The sequence below is a fragment of the Corvus kubaryi genome, unplaced genomic scaffold (assembly GCF_017639235.1).
Source record: "Corvus kubaryi isolate FWS band 111438036 unplaced genomic scaffold, C.kubaryi_AGA036_p1.0 37385, whole genome shotgun sequence".
Classification (NCBI taxonomy): Eukaryota; Metazoa; Chordata; class Aves; order Passeriformes; family Corvidae; genus Corvus; species Corvus kubaryi.
In genome coordinates this window covers 17,071,484-17,099,355 of record NW_024581127.1, presented here as the reverse complement: position 1 = coordinate 17,099,355, position 27,872 = coordinate 17,071,484, and the positions used below count along the sequence as shown (strand labels likewise).

General features: G+C 39.3%; 1 protein-coding gene across 48 annotated transcripts in view; it reads right to left on the bottom strand.

Moving 5' to 3' along the window:
- The window catches only part of RIMS2 (regulating synaptic membrane exocytosis 2), a 452,323-nt gene that overhangs the window by 10,302 nt on the left and 414,149 nt on the right, over window positions 1-27,872 (bottom strand). Inside the window, exon 1 of one of the 48 annotated variants that reach the window (XM_042036227.1) lies at window positions 10,181-10,359. The exons of the other annotated variants lie outside the window; for them this stretch is intronic. Within the exon in view, the coding sequence (XP_041892161.1) occupies window positions 10,181-10,310 (130 nt within the window). The 5' untranslated portion in view covers window positions 10,311-10,359. Of the gene's footprint in view, window positions 1-10,180; window positions 10,360-27,872 lie in introns of those variants that run through there. 48 annotated transcript variants of the gene reach the window in all.

Genomic DNA, 27,872 nt, shown 5'->3' with positions numbered 1-27,872 from the left:
ACAAAATGACTGAAAGTTGTTCTTTTACTTTCAAGACAGGTAATTTCTGAAAAAAACATTTGTGAAGACAAGCATACAGTTGAATGAACCCAACTAAGGCGATACTAACCTCTAGCTAGATTAGTAACTTGGGAATGCAGCACTAATTCAGAAATAAACATCTAACTGGTATCACTGTAAAAGTAAGGGTTGGGTTTATAATCCTAAAGTATGTTATATGTGTACTTATACACTCATGTTATGCATGCTGTTTTAGTCTTACCAAATTAAAGGATATGGAAATGAGAGCTTAGAAGTGCACTTTGTTGTTACATTGCTGAGTACAATCAAAATAATTTTACTCACAATTTCCTAAACTCTAATAAAGAACATTGAAAATGTTCTCCAAATTAGTATAAGCTAATTGCCCTAGCAAAAAGAAATTTCTCTCAAGTCCTCACCACAAAATATGGAATACATTATCTGAAAAACACTAGTTCATATTCTTGCAGCCATATTGTAAGGAGTGGAATAAATTGCTTTGGTATTTATGAAAGCACATTCATTCTTACAGTTAATCACACTGGTAATTTAACTAATATGGTTACTGCAAATAGACTCCGCAGGCCACATTTTCTAAGTTATGAATGGAATTATTTGTTCCCACAACTTGGGGTGCAAATCACTTACAAATTAGGGATGCAAAAATACTGATATGATCTTCAATAGCAGATAAGGACAAGTCAAAAACTGCAGTGAATGCAACAGATTACTTTCCATCATCTGGGATCTAGCCAGATGAAATCTGCCGCTGGCGGTGAGAACGAGAACTCTCAGCTGGCTCTCCGCAGGAGCTTCCTACCACTGCTCCCCAGCAGGCACAGAGCCAAGAGAGGACATGGCACAGGCACAGGCAGGTTGGCTATGCCAGTCCCCAGCTGGTATGTGATCTCTTGGTAGGACTTGTACAGAGTACAGAGCAGCTGTGCCTTCAGAAACACACTTAAGCACTTGAGGTGGCTCTTCTCTGCTCTCCCCACCTCACCAGAAAGGCTGCATAAAAACTCCTTCAGCATTTTCATCTGAACTCAGGAGTTAGAACCACAAAGAGAATAAGCTGCCTTAAAGTGCCCATTTTTTAAGACTAAAATTCTTTACATACCTAGTTACCTGCTCTGGATATGTTAACAACTGACTAGATAAAAGACAGTCTAAGAAAATTTGAACCTACAGAAGAAAAGGGAGACAGGGCAGGTCTCAAATTCGCTTGCAGCCACACAGCTCTGTTTCTGGAGCAGCCCAGGTTTTGTCTGCATTGAACAAGGCATTTAGCTCTTGTTGAAATACTAGGAAACACAGCCAAGTTTTTTCTTTCTTTGTGTTACCCACAGACCTCAAGGTTTAGGATCTGCTAATTTAAGCAGGATTTGGGAAAAGCAGATTTCATTGTCACTTGAGTTTGAGCTCACTTCACTGATTCTCATATGCCAGTGCTAACAATCAGCTTATGAAGTTTTATGTTACAGTCCTTCCAATGGACATTTTCACAGTGCAGGCTGTCAGCATTTCTGAAACCCAAAGAGCATTGCAAACCCAGGGGGAAACTATAACCAGGGGTTTTCCCTTACGTGTAAGGCAGAAGGTAAGATCTGCATTCTAGTTCCTGCTTCCATGAGTATCTGAATGTAAAATACTGATAAATTTTGACTGGCACAGGAATGGCCTGCTCTGACAGGCCCAAAGCAGAGCTACCTTCAGCAAGAAAGCTCTTCAGTATGAGAGCAGCCAGGTTTGGAAAGTGTGAGAGAGTCTGGGCTGACAGCCTCAGTCTGCCCCATGCATTTTTAAATTTCTTGGGAGGCTTCAGTAGTTTTACACTTTCAGTCAAGAAACACTTCTTCGCTCTTGTCCTGTTCTTTGTGCTTCCTCCTCTCTCTTTCCTCTGGCCATAATGGAAACATGGTTAACTAAGATTAAGAGTAATTAAGACAGCATCTAAGAAAAAGTAAAAGAGAGAGCTGAATTAAATAATCAACTGCAGAACTGTTGCTTGAGCTTCTGGTCAAAGGCTGGTATAGAAGATTTGGCATCTCATTCTTGATGAATTTCCTACAGGACCCAAGAGGCAGCCATCATGAATCTCATTTGTTCCTGGTCAGATTGCAGCATCTTTTGTCTGCATTGCACTTCCCTATCATGGAAAGGCAGGTCATTTGTTCAGTCAACCCTGTGCCTTGTTGTGGCCTTGTGATGTGAAGTCACTTTACCACACATGGCTTCCAAGCAATGCTGTGGTTCAAGGCAAGCACCTGCTCTTTATTCTCTTCCACATCTTCATGTGTCTAAAGCTGTATTCTGCCACTTCAATTTCACTGCTGTTCTGATGTCCATTCTCCAGTCTTAACTGATCCTTCAGCAAATTGTTAAGAGCATCAGAAAAGAGAAACTGTTTTTGTCTGCATGTGTCATCCATCGCTTTAAGATCTTCAACTTATGGTCTTGTGTTCCCAAAAAGGTTTTTGAAATATTTTTACAGGACTGAAGCATTAACAAAGAGCTGTTTTCCTACATACACAGTAAGTACTTAATGTTCCTAAAATTTTAGTATCCCCAGCATTATTATTCAGAATCACATGCTACATATAAAAAGGACACATAACCATCTTGAACACCCTAGGGCTTGTTTTCAATATCTGTGCTAAGTAACACTCCTGGTAACCCCAAGTAAGTATACACAGAATCACAGCACAGAGGTTGGATGCTTGGCCATTCCCTTGACAAAGAATTTACCCCTGATAAGAGATAGCTGTCCCAGGGAATCAAAACTAATTAACCACAGCTGTAAGGAAGAGATGGGTTAGTACTGATGTAATTTCCACTTCTCTTTTGGTTACCTGGCTCTCACTATATAACAACAAACATGCAGGCTATGCAGGTCTGGTTGGATCCTTTGTTTTACAGATGCTGATTACAGATCTTGACAGCGAGATGCAGATCCAGAATAGAAGTACACACAGCCACTCAGGCTTTTCCAGCACCACTGCAGAAGTCTCTATTTCTGTCACTGATAAGGCCATCAGTTTTTTAGGTGTGGTCAGAGGATTTACCTGCCAAAAGCCATTACCTGCTGTAAACCTGAACACAGAGCTACAACAACAAACAAGCACACGGCTCTGCAGCCCACAGCTGTGTGTCCCACGTGACAAGTGACCTGAATGAACAGTTCTTCAGGAGCCCTCATTTAGACCAGTTATGATCTCCACACAGAGATTGTTATCATTCAAATGTCATAGGTCTATAATAGTTTGTGCATATTTTGTGCATGTGTCAAAACAGAATGGTAGCATTTTTTATCCACTTTGTACATCCTGTACAACAATCTGTATAACTAAACAAGTGCAAAGCAGTGGGAAATCAGTCTCATCCCCAAGCTATTAAAATCCTGAAAAATAGAGCAAGCAATTTTGTGGAATTACATTCTAATTCTGTATACCATTTATATAAATAATAACTAGATAGGTGCACATCTTCATCACAGGAACTCTTCACATTCAGTCTCTGATTTTGCCAATGACAAAGGATGATCACCTTAAGTAAACAGAAACCATTTCTGCAGTTTTAAGAGATAATGTTTTTATGTTTACACGTACATTCAGTTTTCTGGATGTATACCATTATAATGTATTTATTAATAAACATTATTTCATGCAGTCCCAAGAGCAGATTAAAAATGCTTAAAAAGCAAAGAGTACCTATATTGAGAAGCTTAGAATTGCATTTTTTTTGCCTTATATAAAGTGAGAGATACTTTCTAAATATGGAATAATGGCAGTAACACTACTCTTTACCCTAACCTTGATTATTTTTATTATAGCAAGGGTCACTGCATATACTATCAATCAGACAGATCTGTGCAGCATTTTTGAATGATGTAGCAAATGTGTTGAAACAATTCAACACCCTCTATATTAAGGCTTAATGAGGTAGACAGTGCCAAGAAGTTGGATGGCTACTGAGATTACACAAATTAGAAACAGCTCTTTGCCCTTTGCTTTGTCTAAGATGAGTAATAATCCTATGCAAATATCATTATTTAAATAACCACAGCTCACAAAAAACTGAGCAAATTTCACACTGTTATGACCCATTTTCAAACTACTGCTGTTAAATACTTACCTCTTCAAATTGAAACAGTGACAACACAGTGTGTTGCTGCTCTGATTACACTCTTGACCTTGACATTGAAAAATGACAATTACAGCACATAGACATGAGACAGGCTTTTACACGTTTTTACACCAGAGATGCAACCTATCATACACTGTAGCTTCACTGCTGCTGCTACAGCTACACCCGAATTATCTGCCAGCTATTCACATACATGCTGCAGTGTAACCAGTAGCTCAGAAGAGAAACACAACTATAAGAGAAACACAACTTTAAAAGTCTGCTGGGCATTTCTAACTCAGGCTGAAGAATGTTGTACTTTGAATGTCAATCGTTCTGCAGTTTCTTCTACTTTTCCCTTAGTTTTCTAGAATACAAGTGAGTTTTTTTGTCATGCTCTTTACTTTGTCAGCAACAGTACAGTTTTTTCTATACTTTTTTTTTAAAGGTCTTATCAATGTTGGCATCTACACCTACTTCATTAGTATAGTACCTGAGTATAACTGGTAAAAACACTTGTGACTTGCTGGAAATGCCTGCTATATTGCCTCCATCCTGGAACTCAGCCCATGGAGCTGCAGAAATGGGACAGACCCACCACCATGATGGAAAGGCTGACTCAAGTCAGCCCCTGAACTGTATCCTAACAGCAAACAGAAAAAATTATCAACTATAAACTTAAATGTCATGCAGATTTTTACAGAACAATTATTATTGCATATTCAGAGTGCTTTTTATCCTCCAAGATGAGCGACCCCACTATTGCATGCAATGTGCAGCAGATGAGCTCTGGTATGTTAGCAACTATCAAGCCAAGATCTTTAAAGCTTCATCTCTTACAGTGGATAACCTGTCACAGGGCATTATACCCTTCTTTCATATCCTTCCTTGGCTCTGCCTATGAACATTCCACATAAATAAGGTCATCTTTACCACCAAGGCCAAAATGTAGGCCAATTCCCCCAAGATGATGTAGTTATTCTCATTTTCTTCATTGTCTGATACTCCCATATTACTTTATTCTTTTTAAGATGGTAATTTTAAAGCATAACTACTTCATGTGCAGGATTCTCTTCACTTTAATAATTACTGCACTAATGAATTTATTGTTACTACTTCCCCCATTTTCTATTTCTGGTCAAATTATTGTCTGCTTGTTATTGTCTACTGGGACCTCCAGAGGGACACTGCGATCTGGCGGTCTAACCACAGGAACAGAATCCAGGAACTGCAGAGTTTTATTCCAGCTTTACCAATGCACAGTGAATAATTGGTGAGAAATGCCACTGAAGCCATTACCAGTGCTGAACTGAGCAGCTCAGCGTACCTTTAAATAAGTCCTGAGCCTTCACTCAGGGGCAGCACTCCCGCTGACACCTACGTGGGATCTAACAACCCCTCCAGCAAGGTTCCCAGCTAGTTATCAGCCAGGTGACAGGAGAGTATAATGTGCTTCTATTCCTGCTGAACTCCTGCAGCAACACTCAGATATTTCCTTCGGTAGACATCAATATGCAAAACTGTCATGTAACTTCTCCTCAGCTAATGCAACTAATTTTTGCTATTTTTGGCATGATTGTGTTGGACTGAAGAACATTCTGTGGCTTTTTTTTTTAATTGCCTTTTGTTTTTCTAACATACTGGGAGACCAAGATGCTTTCTGGTTTTTCTGAATTAATCTATGTCTTAAATTATCATAAATTATCTCTTGAATTGTTTTCAGCACCTGCAAAGCATTTGGCTTTCCCCTTCAGTCTCATAGCTTCACTACCACCCAAAAACTTTGGCAAAAGAAGATATTAAATTGAAATGTACTTCCGTTTGATGGGCATAGTTCTGCACACAGATCTTGCCCTGACCAGCAGCTCCACAGCTGCATTCCTGGCAACATGCTATTTAACTGTTTATAACAACACCTCAGTGTAAATGCAAATCAGAAATGAATGTAAACAGAGTATAAAACGGGAACCATAGTGAAAATTTATTACAGTAAACAATACACACAGCATAATTTGAGGAAGCACCAAGTTACCAGTCCCACTCATAAAAACAGACGTAGGCTTTCTAGTGATCACATCATGTGATCTGACCCTCTCTTCTTTTCTCTGCATTTTCGATAACTCTACTTCTCCATTAAGCTTCTCGTACATAAGAATTCATTTGCTCACAGGAAAGTTTAGTACACTCATGCACTACTTGTAAATACATCATGTGCATGAGATTTTGCACTATGTCTACACAGACATCTAAAAGGATGTCACATGCATTTACACTGGAAATTTTCTCATCTTTTGACAATCAAAAAATTCATTTTATTTCAACAAACGCAAGATTTCAAAAAAAATATGAGGCTTGGAATGCTTCAAGAGCATTCACACAGATACTGATTTGTACTCTGTCCCCACACCTCTTCAACAATTTCCATATAATTTAAGTCTGTTATTTGACATGTTATTGTCAAATGTGTTATTGTCAAATGTGTTATTTGACACCAATTCTTAGTTCAGTATGCAGGCCATGCATCATCAATGAATCTAACAAAAAAAAAAAAATGCAAGACACCTCTTTAAAATCCTTGATACTTCGACAACATAAATAATTTGCTCAGGCACCGTGTTAGTCCTGTGTGTACACATGCAGAAATGCCAGAAAGAAACTGATGATGCAAAGAATTATCTTCTAACACCTTTTACTAGACTTGGCTGAGAATAATAAACTCCTAAATAATGAATGTGCATAAACTTGAAGGATTCATCTTAACTGATCAGTAGGTAAGAAATGCTACTTTGAACAGCAGTTCCCTGTGCTGCAAACCTGGCCAACCATGGCAAGTTCAGGCCTAGCCATGGCGAATTCCCCTGTACTCCGCATTGGTGAGGCCACACTTCGAGTACTGTATTCAGTTCTGGGTTCTTCACTTCAAGAAGGACACTGAGGTGCTGGAGGGTGTCCAGAGAAAGGCAACAAGGCTCTAAAAAACACACCTTATGAGAAATGGCTGAGGGAGCTGGGCTTGTTTAGCCTGGAGAAGACTCAGGGGGACCTCATCACTCTCTACATGCACCTGGCAAGAGGCTGTAGTGAAGTGGGGGTCAGTCTCTTCTGCCATGTCTGCAGTGAGAGGACAAGAGGAAATGGTCTTAAACTGAGACAGGGGAGATTCAGATTAGATACTATTAACAAAAATTCACTGTTAGGGTGGTCAGACATTGGAATAGGTTGCCCAGGGAGATGGTGGAGTCACCACCCCTGGAGGTGTTCAAGAGGTGTCTGGATCTGGCTCTGGGTGATGCGGTTTAGTGGTTTAGGGGTTACAGTGTAGTGCTGGGTGGACAGCTGGACTGGATGTTCTTGAAGGTCCCTTCCAACCTTGATGATTCTGTGATTCAAGTTCATGGCTACCAACTGAAAACAGCAGCCTTTCCACAGCCCACTTGTTCAGTACATCACAGCTTGGATGCCAAGGCTTAAGAGGCCTCCTTCTTTAATCAGATGACATGTAAAGGGATCTTCTTCATCATCATGTTCAAAAATAGCTTCAAAAATTATTAATAAGTTGTACTGAGTTACTTACTATTAAATTACTTCTGAACTTGACAGTACTCATACTCTTTCCTACAGAAAGATACATCTCTGGACCAGTGTATTATTCGTTTCAGCAGTTAATAAGAGAGTATCTCAAATAAATGCTTCAACGGATCAGGTTTTCTATATTTGTATTAAAAATATGATTGAGTGTGAAATGTAACAAAACCAAGAAAAGCACCCTTGTAGCAGGTTATCTTTTTTTTAAGCTACATATCACACGCAGAAATAACTACATCTTGAGGACAGTTAACTTATGAAGTGGGTTTGACATCCATCTTTTTTCAAATTAAACTGTAAAAGAGCATTATGTATGTGGACATGGGAGCGCATGTACTACACCCACTTTAATTATGTTACATTAATATAATTGCATAAACACTCATAAGACAATAAATTCCAATTTGAGTGCAGAAGAGACTTGCCATCCAAAAAACACATCACAATTTTTTCTTTCTAATCCCAGTGAGAACACTTGGGAAACAATCTTAGCTGTCATGCCTGCCATTCCTTCTATAACCCGATATGTCTAAATTCAGGTACCAGAAACTCAAATCCATAAAAACTGCATAGCTATTACATTTCTATTTTTTCATGGGGATTAATGAAATGCATTTTCAAGTGTAGCCTACATCTAAACAGGATCAGGTAAGATAAATCAACACAATCTGTGACAACGTGTGAATCAGTATACAATCTTTTAACACTTCTGCTTAAATAATTTGCCAGCACAAAATAAAACATTACAATTACCCTTAAATTTACACATATTTCTCTATTGACTTCCATGTACTTTCTATTTCTTTGAACCAGAGAACAGTTTTAAACAAACACAGATTCCAGCAGGGAATAAGTAAAATACTTCCTAGAGAAGTAAAGAAAACCAAGTAGAACAAAACAAATCAATACTCTGGTTTCACAAAGGATTAATGCAATTACTGTAGCTAAAATTCAGGACTGAAAAGAAAATGCTTCTGGAATGATAAAGAAAAATAATCTTTAAAGAATACCTAAACATGTTTAGGATAATTTATTACATTTTCTGTGAGTGCTTTCACCCATAGTGTTTATTAGCACATCAAGAGTATTAAAAATGCCATGTGAAGCCTACCCTGCAGTCAACTGGCAATATTTTGCAGTTCACTTCATTGTTCAAGGCAGGGAGCAGATGAGAGTACTGAAGGACAGCACAGTTTGCCCCAGGGAGGCAGCCACTTCCTTTCCACTGAAAGGGGCAACCTGGCCAGCCACAGAAGAAGGGCAGGGAAAAGGTGAGGGACCACACCTAGGCATTCACATCAGAAATGAGAGACGCTTTGAAGAAAAAAATTCAGGGACTGTTGCACATGAAAAGATAAATCAAAAAACACAAAGACTGGGGACACACATTAGCCACTGTACTCTCAGCCTGAAATGTGAAAGGTGATAAATGAATAAGCAGATATTTTAAATAGATCATGAGTGGTGTACACACATAGCTGACACGTTTGCGTAGCAGCATTGGACATTGGTATCTCTGTTTTATAGTGTTCAAATCTATTGAAGGTGCAATTTGCTCTATTAATCTTAATGAAATTGAAAATCTTGAATTAGTTGTGATAAACAAGGGAAATCCCATCAGTTCATTCTGTATATAAACATATTTAAACACACCAGACTATTTTCTTTATGAAACCAGTATACTCAAAACAAACTCAACATACAAGTTCCATCCTGGATAGAGTTTGGTGCCACGCTTAACTATACATGTACATTTGCTACACACATTCCCAATAGCAAATCGTTTGGGGGGGCATGGCTACACAGAAAATCCATTGCATTTCTCTTGTTATTTAAAGTTCTGGTCCTGCAACAAAGATACGAAAATTACACACGTTCTTTACTGGTTGGACTTACTTTTATGAGTAGAGATTAACAATGAGTGAAACCTGCAAGGTCTATTTGTACACAGCCCTCCACATACACTGCTCACCCTAAGGAAAGGTTACTCGGGGCCGGTATTTAATTGCTCAGCTCTGGTGTTCTGTGTAAATTATGTTGTAATGACAGGCAAGGGATACCTGAACAAGCCCGCAGATTGTTAGAAAACCACCTGCGAGGAAGTGTGGGTTTTCGTACGAACGAGCAGAAAATGGAACGAATGGGAAAGACCCTCTATCCTTTGTTTTTCCCCCCAACATAACTAAAGTTCAGCTACTAACTTCATTCCCAATGTGACGGTAAGCATCATCTGCTAAATCACACCTCACTCTCAAGCTACAAGCACGGTGCCACCGATCTCTCAGCCCAAGTCACTCGCGTTCGCCCATCCAGCTCCTCGTCCAGCACCGACCCCCGGCCCTTCCCGGCGGGCGGCCACCGCCAAGCCCAGCCCGGGCCGCCCCTGCAGCGTCCCGGAGCGCCCGCGGTCCCCGCACACACCTGCCGCGACCCTGCCCCGGCCCCTCACCTCCGTCCTCCTCCTCCAGGGAGTTCATGCAGGGAAAGTAGACCGCCAGCGCCTCGAAGGAGGCGGAGAGGCTGCTCCGGCTCTGCGACCGCTGCATGGCGCGCCCGCCGGCCGCCGTCTGCCGGCCCATCTTGGCCGAGCGGCACCCGCCTTTGGCGCGGTACAAGAAGCGCGGCGTCTTGGCGGCGGCGGCGCGGCGCGGCGCGGAGCGGCGGCAGCGGGTGCGGGGCCGAGCCCAGCCCGGCCCTCCGCGGGGGCTGAGGGCGGCGGGGAGCACTGGGCGGGCTGCGCGCCGCGGAGCTCGGCTCTGCCCCGCTGTGCCCGGCTCTGCCCCGCTGCCTCCGCCGCTGCTCTCGGCGGGGCGGGCCGCCGCAGCCAGCACGGAGCCGCCTACCAGCGGGGCGAGCAGTCAGCCGGCGGTGCGGGGCTCCGGGGCGGGCGGAGCGGGACGGCGCCGTCGTGCGAGAGTCGCGGGCGGGACGGCCCGGCCGCGGCGTCTGTAAATACCGAACGCGCCGGAGGCAGGACCGGGGCACGGCGCCGGCTGGTAGCGGCGGGACGTCCCGCAGGCACCGCCCGCAGACTTTGTTCTCCGCCCGGTCCCCGCTGGGCTGGCGAGCGGCCCCTGCGCGACAGGAGGCGGGAGGGGCGCGCCGGGGCTGGCCTGGGGCTCACAGCGATGCTGGAGGCGGGGGGAGGCCGTAGAAGGGGCGGCCCCGTGGCTCGGCACAGACCGGAGAAGGCAGCAGCGGTCCCAGTGGGGAGCGGGGCTGGTCAGCGCTGCCCCCGCTCCTGGCCGGCAGGACACACCTGCAGCCGACGGGCGAGAGTCTGCTCTCGGGTGGCGTCTGTAAAGAAAGGGAATGAACCACTGGACCCGAGAAAGGCTGAGGTGGGAAGGGGACCCTGGGTCACGAGGCAGGGTCACGTAGAGCCAGCTGCCCTGACTGGGGCCAGACGGTTTTGGGTATCTCCAAGGATGGAGACTCACAGCCTCTCTGGGCAACCTCACTCACCGATGCTCACTCACCCTCACAGTGAAAAAATGTTTCCTGATGCTCAGCACGAACCTCCTGTGTGTGAGCTTGTGCCCATTTGCTTCGGCTTCTGTCAGTGGCCCAGCATCTCTTGAGGAACTGGCCCTGCAAGCCACAGGCAAATCCTTTACCTCTCCTCCACTTTAAGCCAAGCTGTATTTCTCTAAAGCACATCTGCCTCCTTAGCAAACATGAGTGTACCTTTTTTGAATTCACAGGATTTGCTCATAGCTACAACACATAATTTTGGCGGTTTTATCCAATCTTACTTCTGTATCTTCCTCAACACTATTTAATGTTACCCTTTTTTTTCTTTTACCCAGTATGTTATATTAATTGAGTGTATAGCAATTGGCAACCTTCCCCCTAAAATACTAAGAACTTAAAGCACTGGACATGATTAAAAAGAGGCACTAGCTACTGTAGCAATCTTTTGCAGCATCAGTAACTTATTCCACTGTAGTTCATGACAGTGCAAAAGTGCTATCAAACCTTGCACATAGTTGTTGTTTCCTTACTGGCCCTTTAAACAGTAATGATAGTAAATGCAGGGCAGGGGCTGTGTTCAGTTTTCTTCCAAATAAAAAAAAATAATTATCTCAAAATAATAGTAAATAATATTTAGGGTTTGATTGAACAAACTTTGCAGAGAGAATGATGGTCTGAAGGGAACTGAAACTCTTCAGGAAGGAATTGTGTAGAGTGAAATACACTTCACACCTCTGAAGTGTATTTCACTGAGTTGATGTTTGAAAAGGATAATAATAAGACATTAAAACCACCCAACACTATCACTGACATAATTTGCTGAGGAATGAAAACTAGTCGGAACTTTAGCATTCAGGGATGGAACCCATCATCACTCAGTCTACAGCAAAGCAGTGAGTTTTTACAGCTATTTTTACAATTTGCGCAATAGTTTGATTTCTAGATAACTATAATCCAATAAAGCATGCATGTTTCATGTGGCATCATAGGAACTTATTTTAGAAGAACATCAATCCTTTTTATCTCTGTACTGGCTATAAAAGATGTCCAGGGCAACTTCTCTAGGCTCTGACATATTTTAGATGTCTCATTCAGGTCATGCTCCAATATGTGTGTTTAGTTGCTCGTTATTTTTCTCTGGCCACATGCCCAAGTTTGTCACCTCCCAACATATCTGTGATGTTTTACAGATTAACAAGAAGGTGAGCTGCCAAGACAGACACCTCTCTTGCATGCCACAGGCAGGCCCATGGGCACTCCATGATGGCAGAGACCTGCTGAGGTCTGCAGTGGACACCTGGTTAGCCTGCAGTACCTTTTCCCCTAAAATGATCCTTTGCATTACATCCCATTAAAATATATTGAAGTGGCCGAGTGAACTTTTCCTGTTCACACTTTACTCTAAAAAGACATTACTAAAATACTATAGAGCAAACAACTCTAAAATAAAGTGAAGTGGTAGTAATAATAATAAATGTCTAATATACAAAATCATGTAATTGGCAAAACCCAATAAAATGTGTTGAAGTAATTGCTAAGGATATTTTTAAAAGACTTGGTGACTATAGAATTTTCTATCTATAAACACTAAAGCAGACAAAATTACTTCCTTCAACATTTTTATGAGTGTAAGATATGGCAGAAAAGTAAATGTCCATTAAATAATAATTCATGACTGCTTTTGAGAAGTTGGATAATAAAAATGAGTTAATGTTCATTACATTTCAGATGAACTGCTGATTGCTTTCATGAAAACAGCTGAATAAAAGTGAAAAGACATTGAGAATGCAGGAAAAGGCAAAACTACAGTTGTGTGACTTGGAGATATTTACAAAAATATAGATAAACTGTAGAATACATATTCAAAGAAGAGCAACTGATTTGGAACATCTGTTTCATCTACTTTCACTCACATTTATAAATATTCTTGTGCAAGTACTCTCCTTAGAAGAGTAGGAGAAATCTCTTGTAAAAGAAATAATACCTGCTTAGGAGCCAGGAGGCTTTAAAGCAGTCTACACTTGTTTTCCTTCCCAAATAAGAGAATAAGCTTGTTCACCACCTCCCCCTAAGCTCTGACCTCAGCCGAAGCTGGAAGTCTCCCTGTGACACAGGGCCCTGACGGCACACTGGACCAAACAAGACACTAATGGGGCACTTCATTGGTTACGTGCAGCCTCAGTGGGAATTTGGCTGCACCCACAGGTGTGGCTGTCCCACAGCGCCAGAGCCCCAGCATCTCTCAGCCCCTCAGCATGGAACCAGACCTGGCAGCCACAGCTACTAAAACGAGTTAATGTTTTTGCTAGTATTGCATAGTATATAAAAAACCTGTTACTGTCATTGATAAAATAAGCCTCTACCAAGAAAAGCACTTTAAAACCTCAACAATCTGTGGTCAGTTACCAATTACCCCAAACAGATGTTGGGATACTAGGCACCTATGCAGAAATCTGTAACAAAACACTGGATCACCATCCCATTCAAGCTTCCTCAATATGCTTCTGTCCTAATTTTCTTTAAGATAAATGTTTAAATGAGAGAATGAAAACGGACACAAAACTGAGATGAGAAATCCATAAATTCTCATGGTATTTGGGGAGGCTGTCCTCAGTTTCTAATAATTACATTATACAAATAATCTAATCGATGGCAATCTAGACACATCCTGAACTGCAGAAAACAAGTTTACTACCCTGACATTGATAACATCCCCCAGTTGTTTTGCTGATTGTTTAAATTTTAACTGATACTCATTGATTTGTGTCACCAGGTGGAAGCGAATCAAATTCCTGTTAAAGGAACTGCATCCAAATTCCCATCTCAATGCTAAATATTAAGACAAAGCAAGAGACTCCCAGGTATGATATTTCTTTAACATTTTCATAGTTTGCTGAAAGAAACTATGTTGTAGGAATCCAGGTCAAACAGAACAAGGTCAAACATCTTCTATAAATGTATGTACTGTCCTGAGGAAAGTCTATTTGTAGGGTTGCATTTATTATAAAATATTTTGGTGGCTCATCTAAAGAACTATGGAAGCAATTGCTTACTAGTTGTAGTCCCTGAAAATTACCAGAAGATGAATTTGTGGCACTGGATATTCAGTGACAACCTACTCTAAATACAGCCAGCCAACAATAGGATTCTGAATCTAATAAATGTACCTTTCTCTTTCTGTATAGATATACCATGTGTGGTAATTTAAAAAGTAGTATGGAAATTAATGTATTCCCCATGTTTTTCCATGTTTTGGCTGTAACTGGGTGTATTTCAGCAAGCATGCCTCAAATAAACACAAATTATTAGACTTTAAACTGGGATGCTTTGGAAAAATAATGATTTGATGATTCCTTCATGGAACCATACCTTCTTTCAAGGGAAGAAAAAAAAAAAGAAAAATGAAATTCCTTCACTTCCCATTTCTACTTCTGTATATTGAACCCAGATGTCAGAATTCCCTGGAGAGAAGAATGCAATAATATTTATGGAGATTATTTTTTCATTATTGCCTACATTATGGATTAATTCCTAAAGCCTGCTTCAGCTTCTGACTACAAGATAAAAGCACACGTTGCCATAAAAGAGTTCTTGAGCCCTTGTGCTCATTTTGGAGAGGATTCTCCAGGGCAGTCGCTATGAAAAGGTGATCTAAAGTTTCTGAACACACTCCCTTAACCTGCAGTTAAGCAAGGTATTCTGGGAATAGGACTGGAAAGGAGTTATTGCCCTTTTCTTTGTCACCTGTCCTATCAAGCATTGCCCACAGACTTCTTTTGTTTGCTACTGAAGGGATTTATTTTGTTCATGATTGTCTTCAGAAAAAACAATTCTGCTGCTGAGCTTTTTATGCTGTTTAATTATCTTTAACTTGCACCACACCTATCAACTATTAGGCCTAACATATTACAATTATAATTCAAACTCTTAATGACTTCCCACTTTTAAGAAATCTTTGTGGAATGTGTTACTACAAGAGGGGCAAATTGCTTCCTCTTACAACAGGAGCCAGAGTCCCCACACCTCCCACTGAGGTATAATACAGTGTTTTATTTCACTGAATTTTGGCCTCTTCTCATGCCCTCGGTCTTCACTAATCAGAGACAGCCAACAGGTCAACAGAGAAGAAACACTTGTCAAGAGCCTCAAAAAAAGAGTTAACTGAATTGTCTCCCACTCCAAAAAATAACCCAGTTTCAAAACCCAGCAGTTATCTAATTCTAGGAAGACACAAAAGGAAAAAGAAATACCAGTATTGGTTGGAGGAAATGTTATTCTCCAACTGAGTTATTATTCAAGCAATTTCCAGTAATTTGCCCAGATTAAGTATCACTGGAATATACGACTGCTATTATTACTGAATTAAACCTTTTTTTTTCCTTTGTGTAAAGCAAAAACAATACACTGAAAAGATCATTAAAAGCATGGCCCAGTTAGTATAAAACAGGGTTTATGTATGAAGATTTGTAACATTTAGTAACAAGCTGCTATTGCCTGTACTTTGCTAAATGTTAGGACTGTGCTGGCTGTCCTCATTGCCTACGGAGATGGCCATGCGCCAACTCCAGCCCAGCACTTGGAAAGGGCAGATTTCAGAAACCTAAAAAGTCCTTCACAAAGTAATGGCTCTTTTTACTAATTCCCGTCTTATAAATTTCACTGTTCTTGACTTAGTATTTTTTGATCATGATCAAAGAATCATAGACGGTTTGGGTTAGAAGGGACAGTTAAAAGTCATCTAGTCCAATGCTCCTGTGATGAGCAGGGATGCCTTCCACTAGACCAGGTTGCTCAGAGCCCCATCCCATCCAGCCTGATCTTGAATGTTTCCAGGGTTGGGGCCTCTACTTGTTCCAGAGTTTTACCACCTTTTTTATAAAAAACCTTTTCCTTGTATCTTACCTAAACCTACTCTCTTTTCGTTTAAAACCATCACTCCTTGTCCTATCACAACAGGCTGTGCTAAATATTTTGTCCCTGACTTGTCATGAACTTTGTCATAATCATGAACTCCTTCCCAGGGCAATAGCTCCCAGTCCATGCAGCACTGACCTTCAATGGTCTCCTACTCTTTTTAAAGTTTCATGATATAACAATAATTCCTACATTATTTCTATGTCTAGCAGTTAGATATACGTTTTCTAAATGCTACTTTATTTAAATCATACATTTTGGATTTTCTGAGGATCCCCTACTAAGCAGTCACAGAGAATGCAGGTACACTTTTCTGTGTGCTTACATGGTAACAGTAAATTTTTCCATTCTCCCACTTCTTTTGGCATTTTCTACTTTAAGGTCAACTCCATCCCAAATACCAAGCTAGGTACACAGTACAGATTTATACCAAAATAGCTTTTCTAACTGACACAGCTGTTCTGGGAGAATTCCCTAGTTGTTAGTGCAAGTGCAGTTATATCAGCAAAACAGGATTCTCCTAGAAGTGCTTGTTTTGCATGCCCACTTTAGGACTCATTTACTGGTACGCAATTCCAATATTCCTATAAAGGAAAAAGTGGTTCCACTGTTCCCATCATCTTAACAGCGTCTGCCAGCAGGACGCTACCTTTAACTAATTCAGCCCTTGTGGAGATAATTTTGAAGTCTTGCACATTTAAAGGATACAGATTTGAAGAGCTGAAAGAAATTATTTTCACTACATCTCTTCCAAAAACCCAACAAATTTCAATTTCTAAAAATAAAATTGGGAAATTTTAACGTAAAAATTGTTTTAAAAGGTAGAAATGGAAAAGTTGGGCTTTTTTTCTTGGAAACAGAAGATGCTTTCAGATGTATAGAGACACCAATTTTAGTTTCTTAAACAATATACATGAATTGCTTGTCCAGCAGCTGACATTCTCTTCTGTATTAAGCTTTCTTTAATGAACTTAAAGGAAATTGACAAAAGTAACTATCTCTTTTGCTTTAATTCTAATACTAATCATATGTGAAAGCTGTCTGTTCTTATTTAAACAAAATATATTTACTTTCCCCTCCAATGTTTATGAGAAAACCACAAAACCAAAATGAAGTCACAGTTTTTCTAAATAACAAAAGGAGTTTTTAATGGGCTAGCATGAAGCAGCACAATGCAGATAGCTCATCAGCTAAGAGGTTGGAGAGAGAACTACATTGCAGATTATTTCTGTTTTCATTAAAATAATTTCACATCTTTATGATCACAAGGCAATCTGCAAACCACAAGGTGTCTTAGAGCTTGGCAAAAAGTATTACCTTATAATGCTTCATCAGGGTGAGAAATCAAGAGCACAGAAATAAAAAGCTGCATGCTCTTTTGAGGAAAATAAGTGTTTTTGAGAAAGAAACCCACAGGAAGAAATACCAAGCACTTTTAAAAACTAAAGCCAAGTGGTGGGGTTTTGTTTGACTTGGTTTGGGGTTTTTTTGTTATAAATGCATACATGCTATCTGCTTCCTCTGTTTTGGTCCCCATCCACCTTTTTGTCTCTGAGAGTAACCTTTACAATTCATCACACCCATCAGCTTAGAAATCAGCTGTAGTTATTCATTTATATGCTCAAATTTTATTATTGCAGCTGCCTGTGTACTCCACTGAAAGTTTTCAGAATGTCTTGGAGGAGCACAATGTAATTAGTTTCAGAAACTCTAACTTCATGAAACATGATTTGTTTCTCTAGTAATTCCTTCTTCAGTAGGACAGGACAAAACCAGTCCAGAACTATTGACACTTGAGTGGCCTGTGGAGCACAGTGTCCTGCACCTCTGTTGCTGCAGTCTGCTGATGTTACTTAAGAGGATATACTGCAGAAAAGCACTCTATGATCTTTATGCTTGTATTCTCCCAGAAAAAAAAAAAATAAAAAAACCATCCTGCTGAGATGAAATGTGTTTTGCAAACAACATATAAAATGACAAACATGTAGACAGCAGGGTGGAAAGCAAGGTGTGTACCTGTTGCACCTTTTTCTCTGCACTCAAGAACTGCAGTGTCTAGAGGGAACATAGTTTGCTGAGGACAATGCAGGCCTGGTTCAATATGTTTGCCTTTTAAGAGTAATATGTTATCATCAAGTGGCAAAAGCCTTGGTGAGTCCAAATGTCAGCACTAAAGAGACATTTTTCTTGCAAGTCAGTCAGGTAATTTTGAAATACCCTGTAGAAGGTTAATATATATTAAAATGGTGTAATTTTGCAAAGTTCTGTGCCTATTAGGTTATCTGTTTTCTTGAGACCACAGATTACATTCATTGAAAACACTGTGTGCCAGAGTCCTGTGCATTACTTCAGTGCAGAACAACCAAACAGGGTTTGCTGAGGCCTCTTATGCTCTGCAAAGCACTGCAGAGACTTTGCCACATCTATTTTGTAAATCACGCTCTTTCAAACTGCCTGCACTGTGTAGTCCACAGGTAACCAGCTCCATCCATCAGCCAGCCTGGTTTCCAGGCTGGCTGTAACCATCATATGGTTACATCTATAACCAAATGGTTACCATCCATATGGTTACTGCTAGCTGGCAGAGTGGAATCTCTGAACGCCTCGGAGTTCCACAGTGTCAGTGGAAGCTACACCATTTTAATGAGGTCATAAATTTCCCTTCTTATGGGCGCAAATGTATGGGGTGGGAATACTTTAAATCTTAATGAGGATTTTACAAAGGGACCATATTTGCTAATGAAACACTACAATTTTAATGGTCAGCACTAAACTCACTGACTAGAATCTGAGTCAGTTGGTGGGCACTAGGATCTATCCAGAAATAACAATAAAAAATATTCTCCAAGCAAAGTTTAAATATATTTTTATCTACTGATGTCATGTTTATCTAACAAAATCACAGATTTCAGTTTTATTTTGTAAGTTGTCATGCTGTTTGTATTTCTGGCAGAGGAATGTGTGCTGTTGTCATTAAACTTCTCTCATTTCCATGGTGTTTTAGTCATAGCAGTGTCTCTTCAGCCATACTCACACAATCTGTGAATCCCAAAATTCCACTGCTAATGAAAAACAACTTCATTCTTCTCTTTCATTTGTTTATATCTGGCAATCCACAGCTATGTCTACATGAGCAAATACAATATCAAGACACATTCTGATGCATGGGAATCATAGAATGCATTGAGTTGAAAGGGACCTTAAAAATTATCTAGTTCAAACTCCCCTGCCATGGGCAAAGACACCTTTCACTAGATCACATTGCTCCAAGCCCCATCCAGCCTGGCCTTGAACACTTCCAGAGGTGGGGCATCGGCTCAGCTTCTCTGGATCTGCATAACTGCTCCAACTGGACTCAGTGCCAGGGAACCACCCTGTGTTATTTAACTCTGTAATACAGCAGAACCTTCTCTCAGGTATGACACTGCTACGGATTTAAAACTGCCAGTCAGGATTTGAATTGCAGATATAAAATATGAAGTTACCTTGCAAACAACTTATTTGGCCTCAGAGTCACTGTGCTGCAAATACCATTTCCTCAGTTAGATGTTTGAAAGCCAGTTAGCCATACTATCACCATATTAATCAGTTCAAATTGGATTTGAAACACCATACAGGGAAGCTTAAATGTTTGTTTATAACCTGGAACTCTCAGAAACCTTTCATTCACATAGGATTGCATGTAAGGCCACACTGGACATAATTTCAAAGTTTAGTATTTCAGGACTGAGAGTAACAGAGAGAAAGCAGTAAAATTTCATTGACTAAGGTTCTTCTACTACTGTTACTGTTGTTACTAGTAGCACTAGCTAATATTTATTACAGACCAGATATGCTGATACAAATTTGGCCTAATGCATCTGTTGTATCCTACAAAATACTGAATAACTTAAGCTTCTTTACTTACACTGACCTTTAAGAAATAAATTTTACTTCTCCAACTAGTAAGGTGTCCCATCCAAAATGATCTAAATATATCATACTTTCCAAAGATCCCTCAGATACGAGGTTCATTCTCTTTCATGTATAATTTAGGCTGTGACCTAAAGAGTAAATAACTGAAAATAAGAAGGTGAGAAGTATGTAAGTAATATATAACCTCAAGATAATTTTTTTCATCTGCAAAACCACTTATGAGCATAGGTCTGTGAATAATGTTCACAATTTTGATCAGTTTTGCCATGATTATATGATATTTGCTATTTGTATTTCAGAATATGGCTACTTTTTGCTGCATATTTAGTCAATGATAATGCTAGAAGAGCGAGAAAGCTTGGACCTGAATATAGAAAACATTGTATGAACTCATAATCTGAGGTTTTTTTCCTAAAAAAGTTTGCAGTCTGAATAGCACAGCAGATACAAACCTCAGGCTGCAGCATAGAAAGAAATGGCACCAAATTTACACTACGCCCAGTAAGTCAGCAGCAAAAACTTCCTGCCATCTGGATAATCTCCATCAGCATAGAATATTTCAAATGTACTAGCAAATAACATCCTACAAATCTTTTCATATGTTTCTATATTAAGAGATAGTTTGTATCAACTTCCTTTTCACTAGTGTTATTCCAGACTGGCTTATTGAAGTGAGGACTGTGATTTCCTCAGTGTAAGAGACACTGAAGTGTGTGCCTCTTTCTTTATCTCCTTGTATTAGCTTTTTTAAATAAAAAGCAGCACCAGTATAATTCTAAGAATTCTATTCTTTTTCAAGGGTCATAGCAGTCCCCATTGCTAGTGGTAACTGACTCATCTACAGGCAAAGGTGTTGCTCTGGTTTAGAGAAAAAAGGAGTCTCTTAACTGAAGAGAAAGGAAAAAAAAACCCTCAGTGGTTCATGCTGAGTGACATAATATGTTTACTTACACAGCACAATGGACTCAGTACTTTAGCCCCAGCTCAGGTACTGGAAGCTAGATCAGTGCAGAGTCTGAGCAGGCTAAATAGTTTTGCAGAATATGTCATGTGTTTGTCCAGAGTTAGCTCAGGTATTTACAATGCTGCTGTGCTGTGTGACCATGATATGCACCAAGAGACATTTCACTTCTGCATATTAAAACTAGGAGTCTAGTTTAAACCAGCAGCCTAGGCTCCCTCTGCACTCAATGGACAAAAATTTGAAACAATGTGACTGCAATCCCAGAGTACCAACTATAGCAAATGAATGAATTTTCAGTCCCAGAGGAGTTAACAGCCAGTGTTAACTGAAAATAGAAAGCCTATGGACTCCAATTGGAGCTACACTCGCCACAAAAATACCAGAACCAAACCCAGAAGATGACAGAACCCCAAACAACTGACTCAGCTGGTGTCAGCTATGTAAAAGGGCTTCTCAAACCTTTTCAGACTAATAAAGGCACATCAAGATTTGAACTAAAGAGTGCACAGTGGTACAACACACAACTTCTTCTGACTCACCTACTCAGAAGCCCAGGAGCCAATTTACAGGCAGATTAAATAGGCAGGTCACTTGTGGCCCCAGTCCAGACTGTGACTGCTCCTTTGCAGTACACACTTGAGTGTCTGTCTATATGCACTCACATATTTATATTCATAAATAAAGAAATGCTATACTGTATTTATTCCCACCCACTTGTGTCTGTATCCTATTTTGTACAGGAAAAATTGTAGGAGTTGATGGTGAACTGATAAAAGCAATCAAGGCAACAGCCCAACTGTTTGACATATCCCACAAATAATGTATATTTAATTTGAAATGTTCTTATATATAAATTATACACTAAAAATAACACCCAAATATTCAACATAAATAAGTTTTTATAAAAAAAATAAATGTTTGTTACATCTTCCTCCGTAAATTTCACTGAATAGTACATAAGCTATTTCATGCAGGAGCTGAGAAATTTTCCTCCCACTTCTTTTGGAGCAATCTTTAAGGAACTCTGGGTTTTCAGAACCCTAAAAATCAAACCAATAATTCTTTTCTTATTTCTTTCCTCCTGCATTGCTTCTTTTGTTTCAGAAACAAAACAAAAAAGATACACATTTTGTTAATTAAAATTCCTTTTTTTTTTTTTTTTCTGTAAGAATACTGGCTATTGTTACTTTCTAAAATAATCCTTTGTGGATTTAACAAATGTCAGGATTCTGCACCAGCATTCTTGTTTAGAGAGCTCTACAAAATTCAATTAGAATAGAAGCAACCCACTAAGCTGAGCAAATGAGTTATTTGAATACATTTTGTTACATCTGCCTATTATGTAGTGCATCAAAAATAGTTGACTCTTTTCTTAATTTTATAATGCAAGCCATTAGTTAATGTTTTAATAAAGTTTAGCTAATAAGCTTTTTTAAATTTTCTCTACAGCTACCCTTATTCAGTCCCTCCAGTTTAATAATCTTAATATCTCTGTGTTTATTTTAGATTCATGGTCACTTAATACACTGATGAGTTCAGTTGTTCAGTTCTGTATGCATGAAAAGAGAGGAAAAATGTTCTCCAAGAATGAATGTGACAAATGAGCATATGAGAACATTTTTTCCCCGTAAATATTTAGAGAATGCTTTAAATTTTAATTTAAACCTTTTTTTACTCTATGAAATGTGATACATAGCAGAAAGGTACAGACTGCACAGCTAAACTATTGGTGTCTTCTAAAGGTACCTCCTGTCTTTGCTTATACCCATGCAAATATGTAGCTATGCCATGAACCTCTCTAGATTATCATTAAATTTGGTTTCATAAAAGTGTGCCAGGTAAGCACAGCAATCAGTTGAGTTGTGCACCAATTTGATTTAAAATAATTTATACTTAAGCTAAGATCATAGTTAGAATATTGTTTTTAGGAGAAATGTATTATTGATCAGGAGTAAAGACAAAAACCTTAATAAAATGCTAAGCTCTTTAGCTGGGATGATGAAAACCAGCTTTGATATGAGCTACTTGGTCTTTTGCCAAAAGCCAACCAAAATTTACAATAGATGAAGACTTCAGAATGAGGAAAGAGATGTTACTTTAAAGACCTTAATCTACCATGCTGGATAAATGACACAAAATTCTGGTTTCCCACATCCACATAGTCTAGTCATCAGACTGCTTTTTTCAAGTCCCAGACTAGAGGCAAATATGAACAAAACATAAGAAAATAAAAATGGCCATATCAGGAAAAAACAAAGATCCAATTATTCAGTATCCTCTCTGTCAGCACAGCTAATACCAATGCCTAGGAAACATATGTAAGAAAAGAAAAGTATAGAAAGGAACACCTTTCTTTTGCTGACTGCTGGTTTAGAGGCTGTTAGAAGTTTTTGTGTCAAATTGCCATTGCTAGATCAAACCCAACTCATTTTGTCTAATCTCTTTTTGAGCCAGTGTATACATCAGCTCCATGCAGTATCATATAGAATGGGTCCCTTAGTTTATATTTGTACTGTGAAGTACTTCCTCTTGTTTGTTTGCCTGGTAACTGTCTGCAATGTTCTAGTTCTTGCATTGTGGGAACAATTAATAAATCATTCTGTAGTCACTGTATTGCTGATTTTACAGCCCTCAATCATTTCCTTCAGTCATTTTTTTTTCTGAACTGAAAAAATCCTGTTCCATATTCTTCATCATCCCTGCTGCAATCTCTTCCTACTTGCTTTAGCTCTGTGTCCTTTCTGAGGCTGTGGGGCCATTAGAGGTGCACACATCAGAATAATGATGTATTCTGTGCTGCTTTGTTATATTATTTTCCTAAAAATTGTAGCTTCATATTTGGGGGAAAAAAAGGCCATAGGAATTTGAGTGTGGAGTCAAAACAGAGGGGATAAAACATTAAACCACAACTTCAGTTTGGGATGACTAAATAAGAAGTGAACTCTTATTTTTTTTTACAACTTCTAAGCTGTAAAGAGTGATGAAAATATTTCTTTTCTATTTTGGAAAGCCTTGAAACAAAAAAGTCTGTGTTCAGACAGTGACCAGCTCTGAGTGCTTGAACCAGGAATCTCTGCTTCTTTCAGCATACAGTGTTTGACTCAGGTACTATGTTTGCTTTCTGTTGCATCCAGAATGACTGAAGTGTATCAGATAATCCCATTTCAAGTTCATGTATAATTGACACAGACAGAAAATTATGAACTTGGACCATTTTAAAAAATGAAACTATAGAGAAAAATGGAAAACTTTTTTTTGGCCTTCATAAATAGGAAAGTCTTTGAGTGTAGGTAAAATTTTGTTAAGGGTTTAAGGAAAATTGGTGGCCAAGATGTCAGCAAACAGCTAAATCGATCTGTCAGAGGAAGCCAGCAATCACATCTGGAGAGAGAACTTAAATGTTAGGTGAAGATCGTATACAAGTGAATGATAAAACAAAAGCAATTGCTTCCTAGTGGGAATCCTATGGTGCACACCAACAAATAACAGAGCCAAATATATATATGGAAACTGAAAACACCATAAAACACAGGAAAATACCTCAATCTGTAGTTTGATATAGATTTTACAGTTAATTTCTACATGAGACTAGGAGAAATCACTGATCTTCACTGCCAAATTTCAATTGAAAGGGAAGAAATATCCGATTCATGCAATTCAGCATAGCCAGATAGTGAACTAAAAGATTCACTGTAGCCATGTACCCAGAAAATCCTTGGCCCAAATAACATAAAGGAACCTGTAGACAAAAACCCTAATGCCTTCAGAGGGATGGCGATCCTAATGAAAATCTGAAGGGACCTAAGGTCTGAATAGCTATTTACTAGATCTGCACCTTAGGAAAAGGATTTTTGATATAGGCAAGTACATGAACAGAGCACTTGGAAGACAGATAATTGGTGCAGTAGTTTTCATTTTGAATTCAGTATGTCCAAGGATGGGATTTCTTATAGAAGAGGAACAATTTAAAACAGAAAAAGTTAACTGTGAAAGGAAATGTCAGCAGTCATATGGAAATTGGGAACATGGGGAAATTTGCAACAATTGCAGGGGAAAATACACTGAGCATATTGCTGAAGGTAGCTTCAGAAGATTGTGCTGGGAGGGTTACCTTGTGAGATTTGAAGAGCCTCTGAAGAGTTCAGAATTTATCCTTTTGAATTGGGTGAAGCTTGCAGAGAATTGTACCTATTTTTATTACAGAAACCACAGAGGCTTTGGTTATATTTTGGACTCCTAACCAAATGGCCAGATAACACACATAACTGACATTATAGGAAATTAAGACCTTTGCTTCAACTGGCTAAAGCATCAAGTAATGTGGTCATTGCCTTTTCCACTGCCCTGAGTCCCTGCTACACACTCCCTGAGGTGCAGGGAAGCAGATCCTTTCAGCTGGTACCCTGACCACCTCTGCCTGCCAGCTGAGGCAAACTCTTGGGACAGAGATCCAACAACTACACTGCAAATCACGACCTCCAGTCACTGTGAGGGAGTAAAAGAGGGAGTCTTCACTCAGTAACTAAGATTTAGCAGGTCTGATACCAACTTTTTTTTTTTGCAGTGCTTTTGCAGGTATCCCTGCACATGGCAGAAGGCTTGGAACTACATGATTTTTACGGTGTCTTCCAACCCAAACTATTTCATCATCCCATGATTTTACGATTTTCTGTTAATCAGACTAATATTTTCTTTTGTTTGCTTGTGCTTTCTCACTACGGTCCTACATAGTGGCATTATATCCAAGGTTACTGCTAGAAGGCTGTTTTACATCCACTTGGAGGCTGTTTTTTAAGATGGCATCATATCTTTGATTCACAGTTTAAACTCAAACATACAAATTGTCACACAAAAGGTACCTAAACATTTTTAAATTAGGAAGACTTAGGCATTTTGTGTCATGGCTACCTCAAGAAATACCTCCTCCTTTTGTAATTACTCCATTAGAGAGTGTCAGCGGTACCTAATCTATCAAACAGAAAAGATGTGAAGAACAGGTTAGTTTTAGAAAAGGATCCTTCACTTTCTAATGTATTTCTGCTTAGAGATCAGGAATCACTACATTTTAGGGGAGTCTGTGAACCTTTCCTTCTTCCTTAGGATTTAATTTTTAGAAACAGCATTATATGAAAAGAATCCTTTAAGAAAATGTAAGAAATTTGTGGAAGATCATAGCACTAAATAAAGTTTGATCTGTGAGATACTGTATTTATAAATCAACTGTTTGATTAGAAAGGATCCTTTAGCCTCAGTTTGTATCAGGCTCATTTTGACTAAAAACACTGACTTTGATTGGGCACTGGAGGGGGTGGCAGTCCAAAACACATGGCTGGAAGGCACTCCTCGGGTCATTCAGGGTGCATGTCCCTTACTTCAGGACTTTGGAATACATGAGGTTTGAGAAGACTTAGCATTTGCAGGTGGCCACACTAATGTCTTTATTTTTCAGTCTCTCATCAAGATGCATTAAATGCTCTGTGCCACCTGCCCTGCTTTCCTTGTACTTCTACACAAGTGACAAAGGTGCATTAAGCCTCAAGATCTGTTTCTTTGCTACACTCCTGTTTAGGAAGATTAATTAGTGAGAATATGGGAGAAAACAGTCAAATTCAGATTAATTGGGGTAAGAAATAATGATGCTGAAGTAAAATAATATTAGCATCGTAAGTTCTGAATATGATGAATCTGGGTAAACAGTCATGTGAAAATCAGGTTACCAGATTTCTAAAAGAGCTTTGGACTTCAACAGCAAGGAACACATCTGTTCTTCCTCGCAACTGAGATACTTTTAGTGACCTTTTCTTTAAAAAGCTGTACTCTCAAGAATACATATTTATTATTTAACATTTTATTAAATACTTCTGCAAAATCGGAAGATAATGTACGTGCTCTGAATGTCTAAATGATGAATTTGAGAGTGGAATGAAGTTGCATTCCTGTTCCTTTTATGGTTCTCTGTCTGTACTGGCAATTTATTTTCAGAACAAATAGAAGTTACACTGTAATTATTCTTTTATGCTAACAGTTTCGGTATTATATTAAAAATGTTTTAAAAGGAGCACATGGCATTCACTGGCATAAACACTTGTGAAATGGCTCCATTCTGCTTATGCTTCTTCACTGATACAATTTTCCACCAGTCCGTCTATACTGTATTTCTGTTACTGCAAGTTATCATTTTTATGAGCAAATACAGTATTGTTTGACAAAATAGAAGGAAACAGAGAAGTCCCGATCTACCTTATCAAGATCACATTATGTAATTAATTGCCACAAAACTTGTTAATTCTAATTTAATATGACCAGATGAAGTAAAATACAATAATGTTCAGAAAAATATCAAAATATCGTGTGCTAATGTTGGGATATAACTCAAAAGGAGTGAGTTTTTCTGGCATTTTAAGAAAAAAGGGTGCAAAAAAGAATGTATGAAAAATAAGTTTACTTATTTTAAATACATTATTAATGTTCATGCTCATCAGGTAATATGAACGAAGGCTCAACATTCATTCAGGAAGTGGCAAGAGCACCAAGTGTGCAGAAAACCACATTTTTGTCAAAACAGCCAGAGAGCCAATGACATAACAGAGGTGCAGGTTGGGCAGAATAACTTTAGGCACTCCATACACTCTACACATCAACCATGCACAGGACTAATCTTCTAATAAAAGTTAATCCCACTGAGATCTACCCTGTCTGACAAGCTTATATTAATTTCTCCATCACTGAAAGACTATCCCCCAAAATTTCTTTTCTGAATGTTCATCTTTCATCCCTTGTTGAACTATAATAATCTAAATAATTTTTTCCATGAAATATAGTGGTATACATGTATATGCAAACAGAGTGGGTGAGAGAGAGGACAATCCTCTTC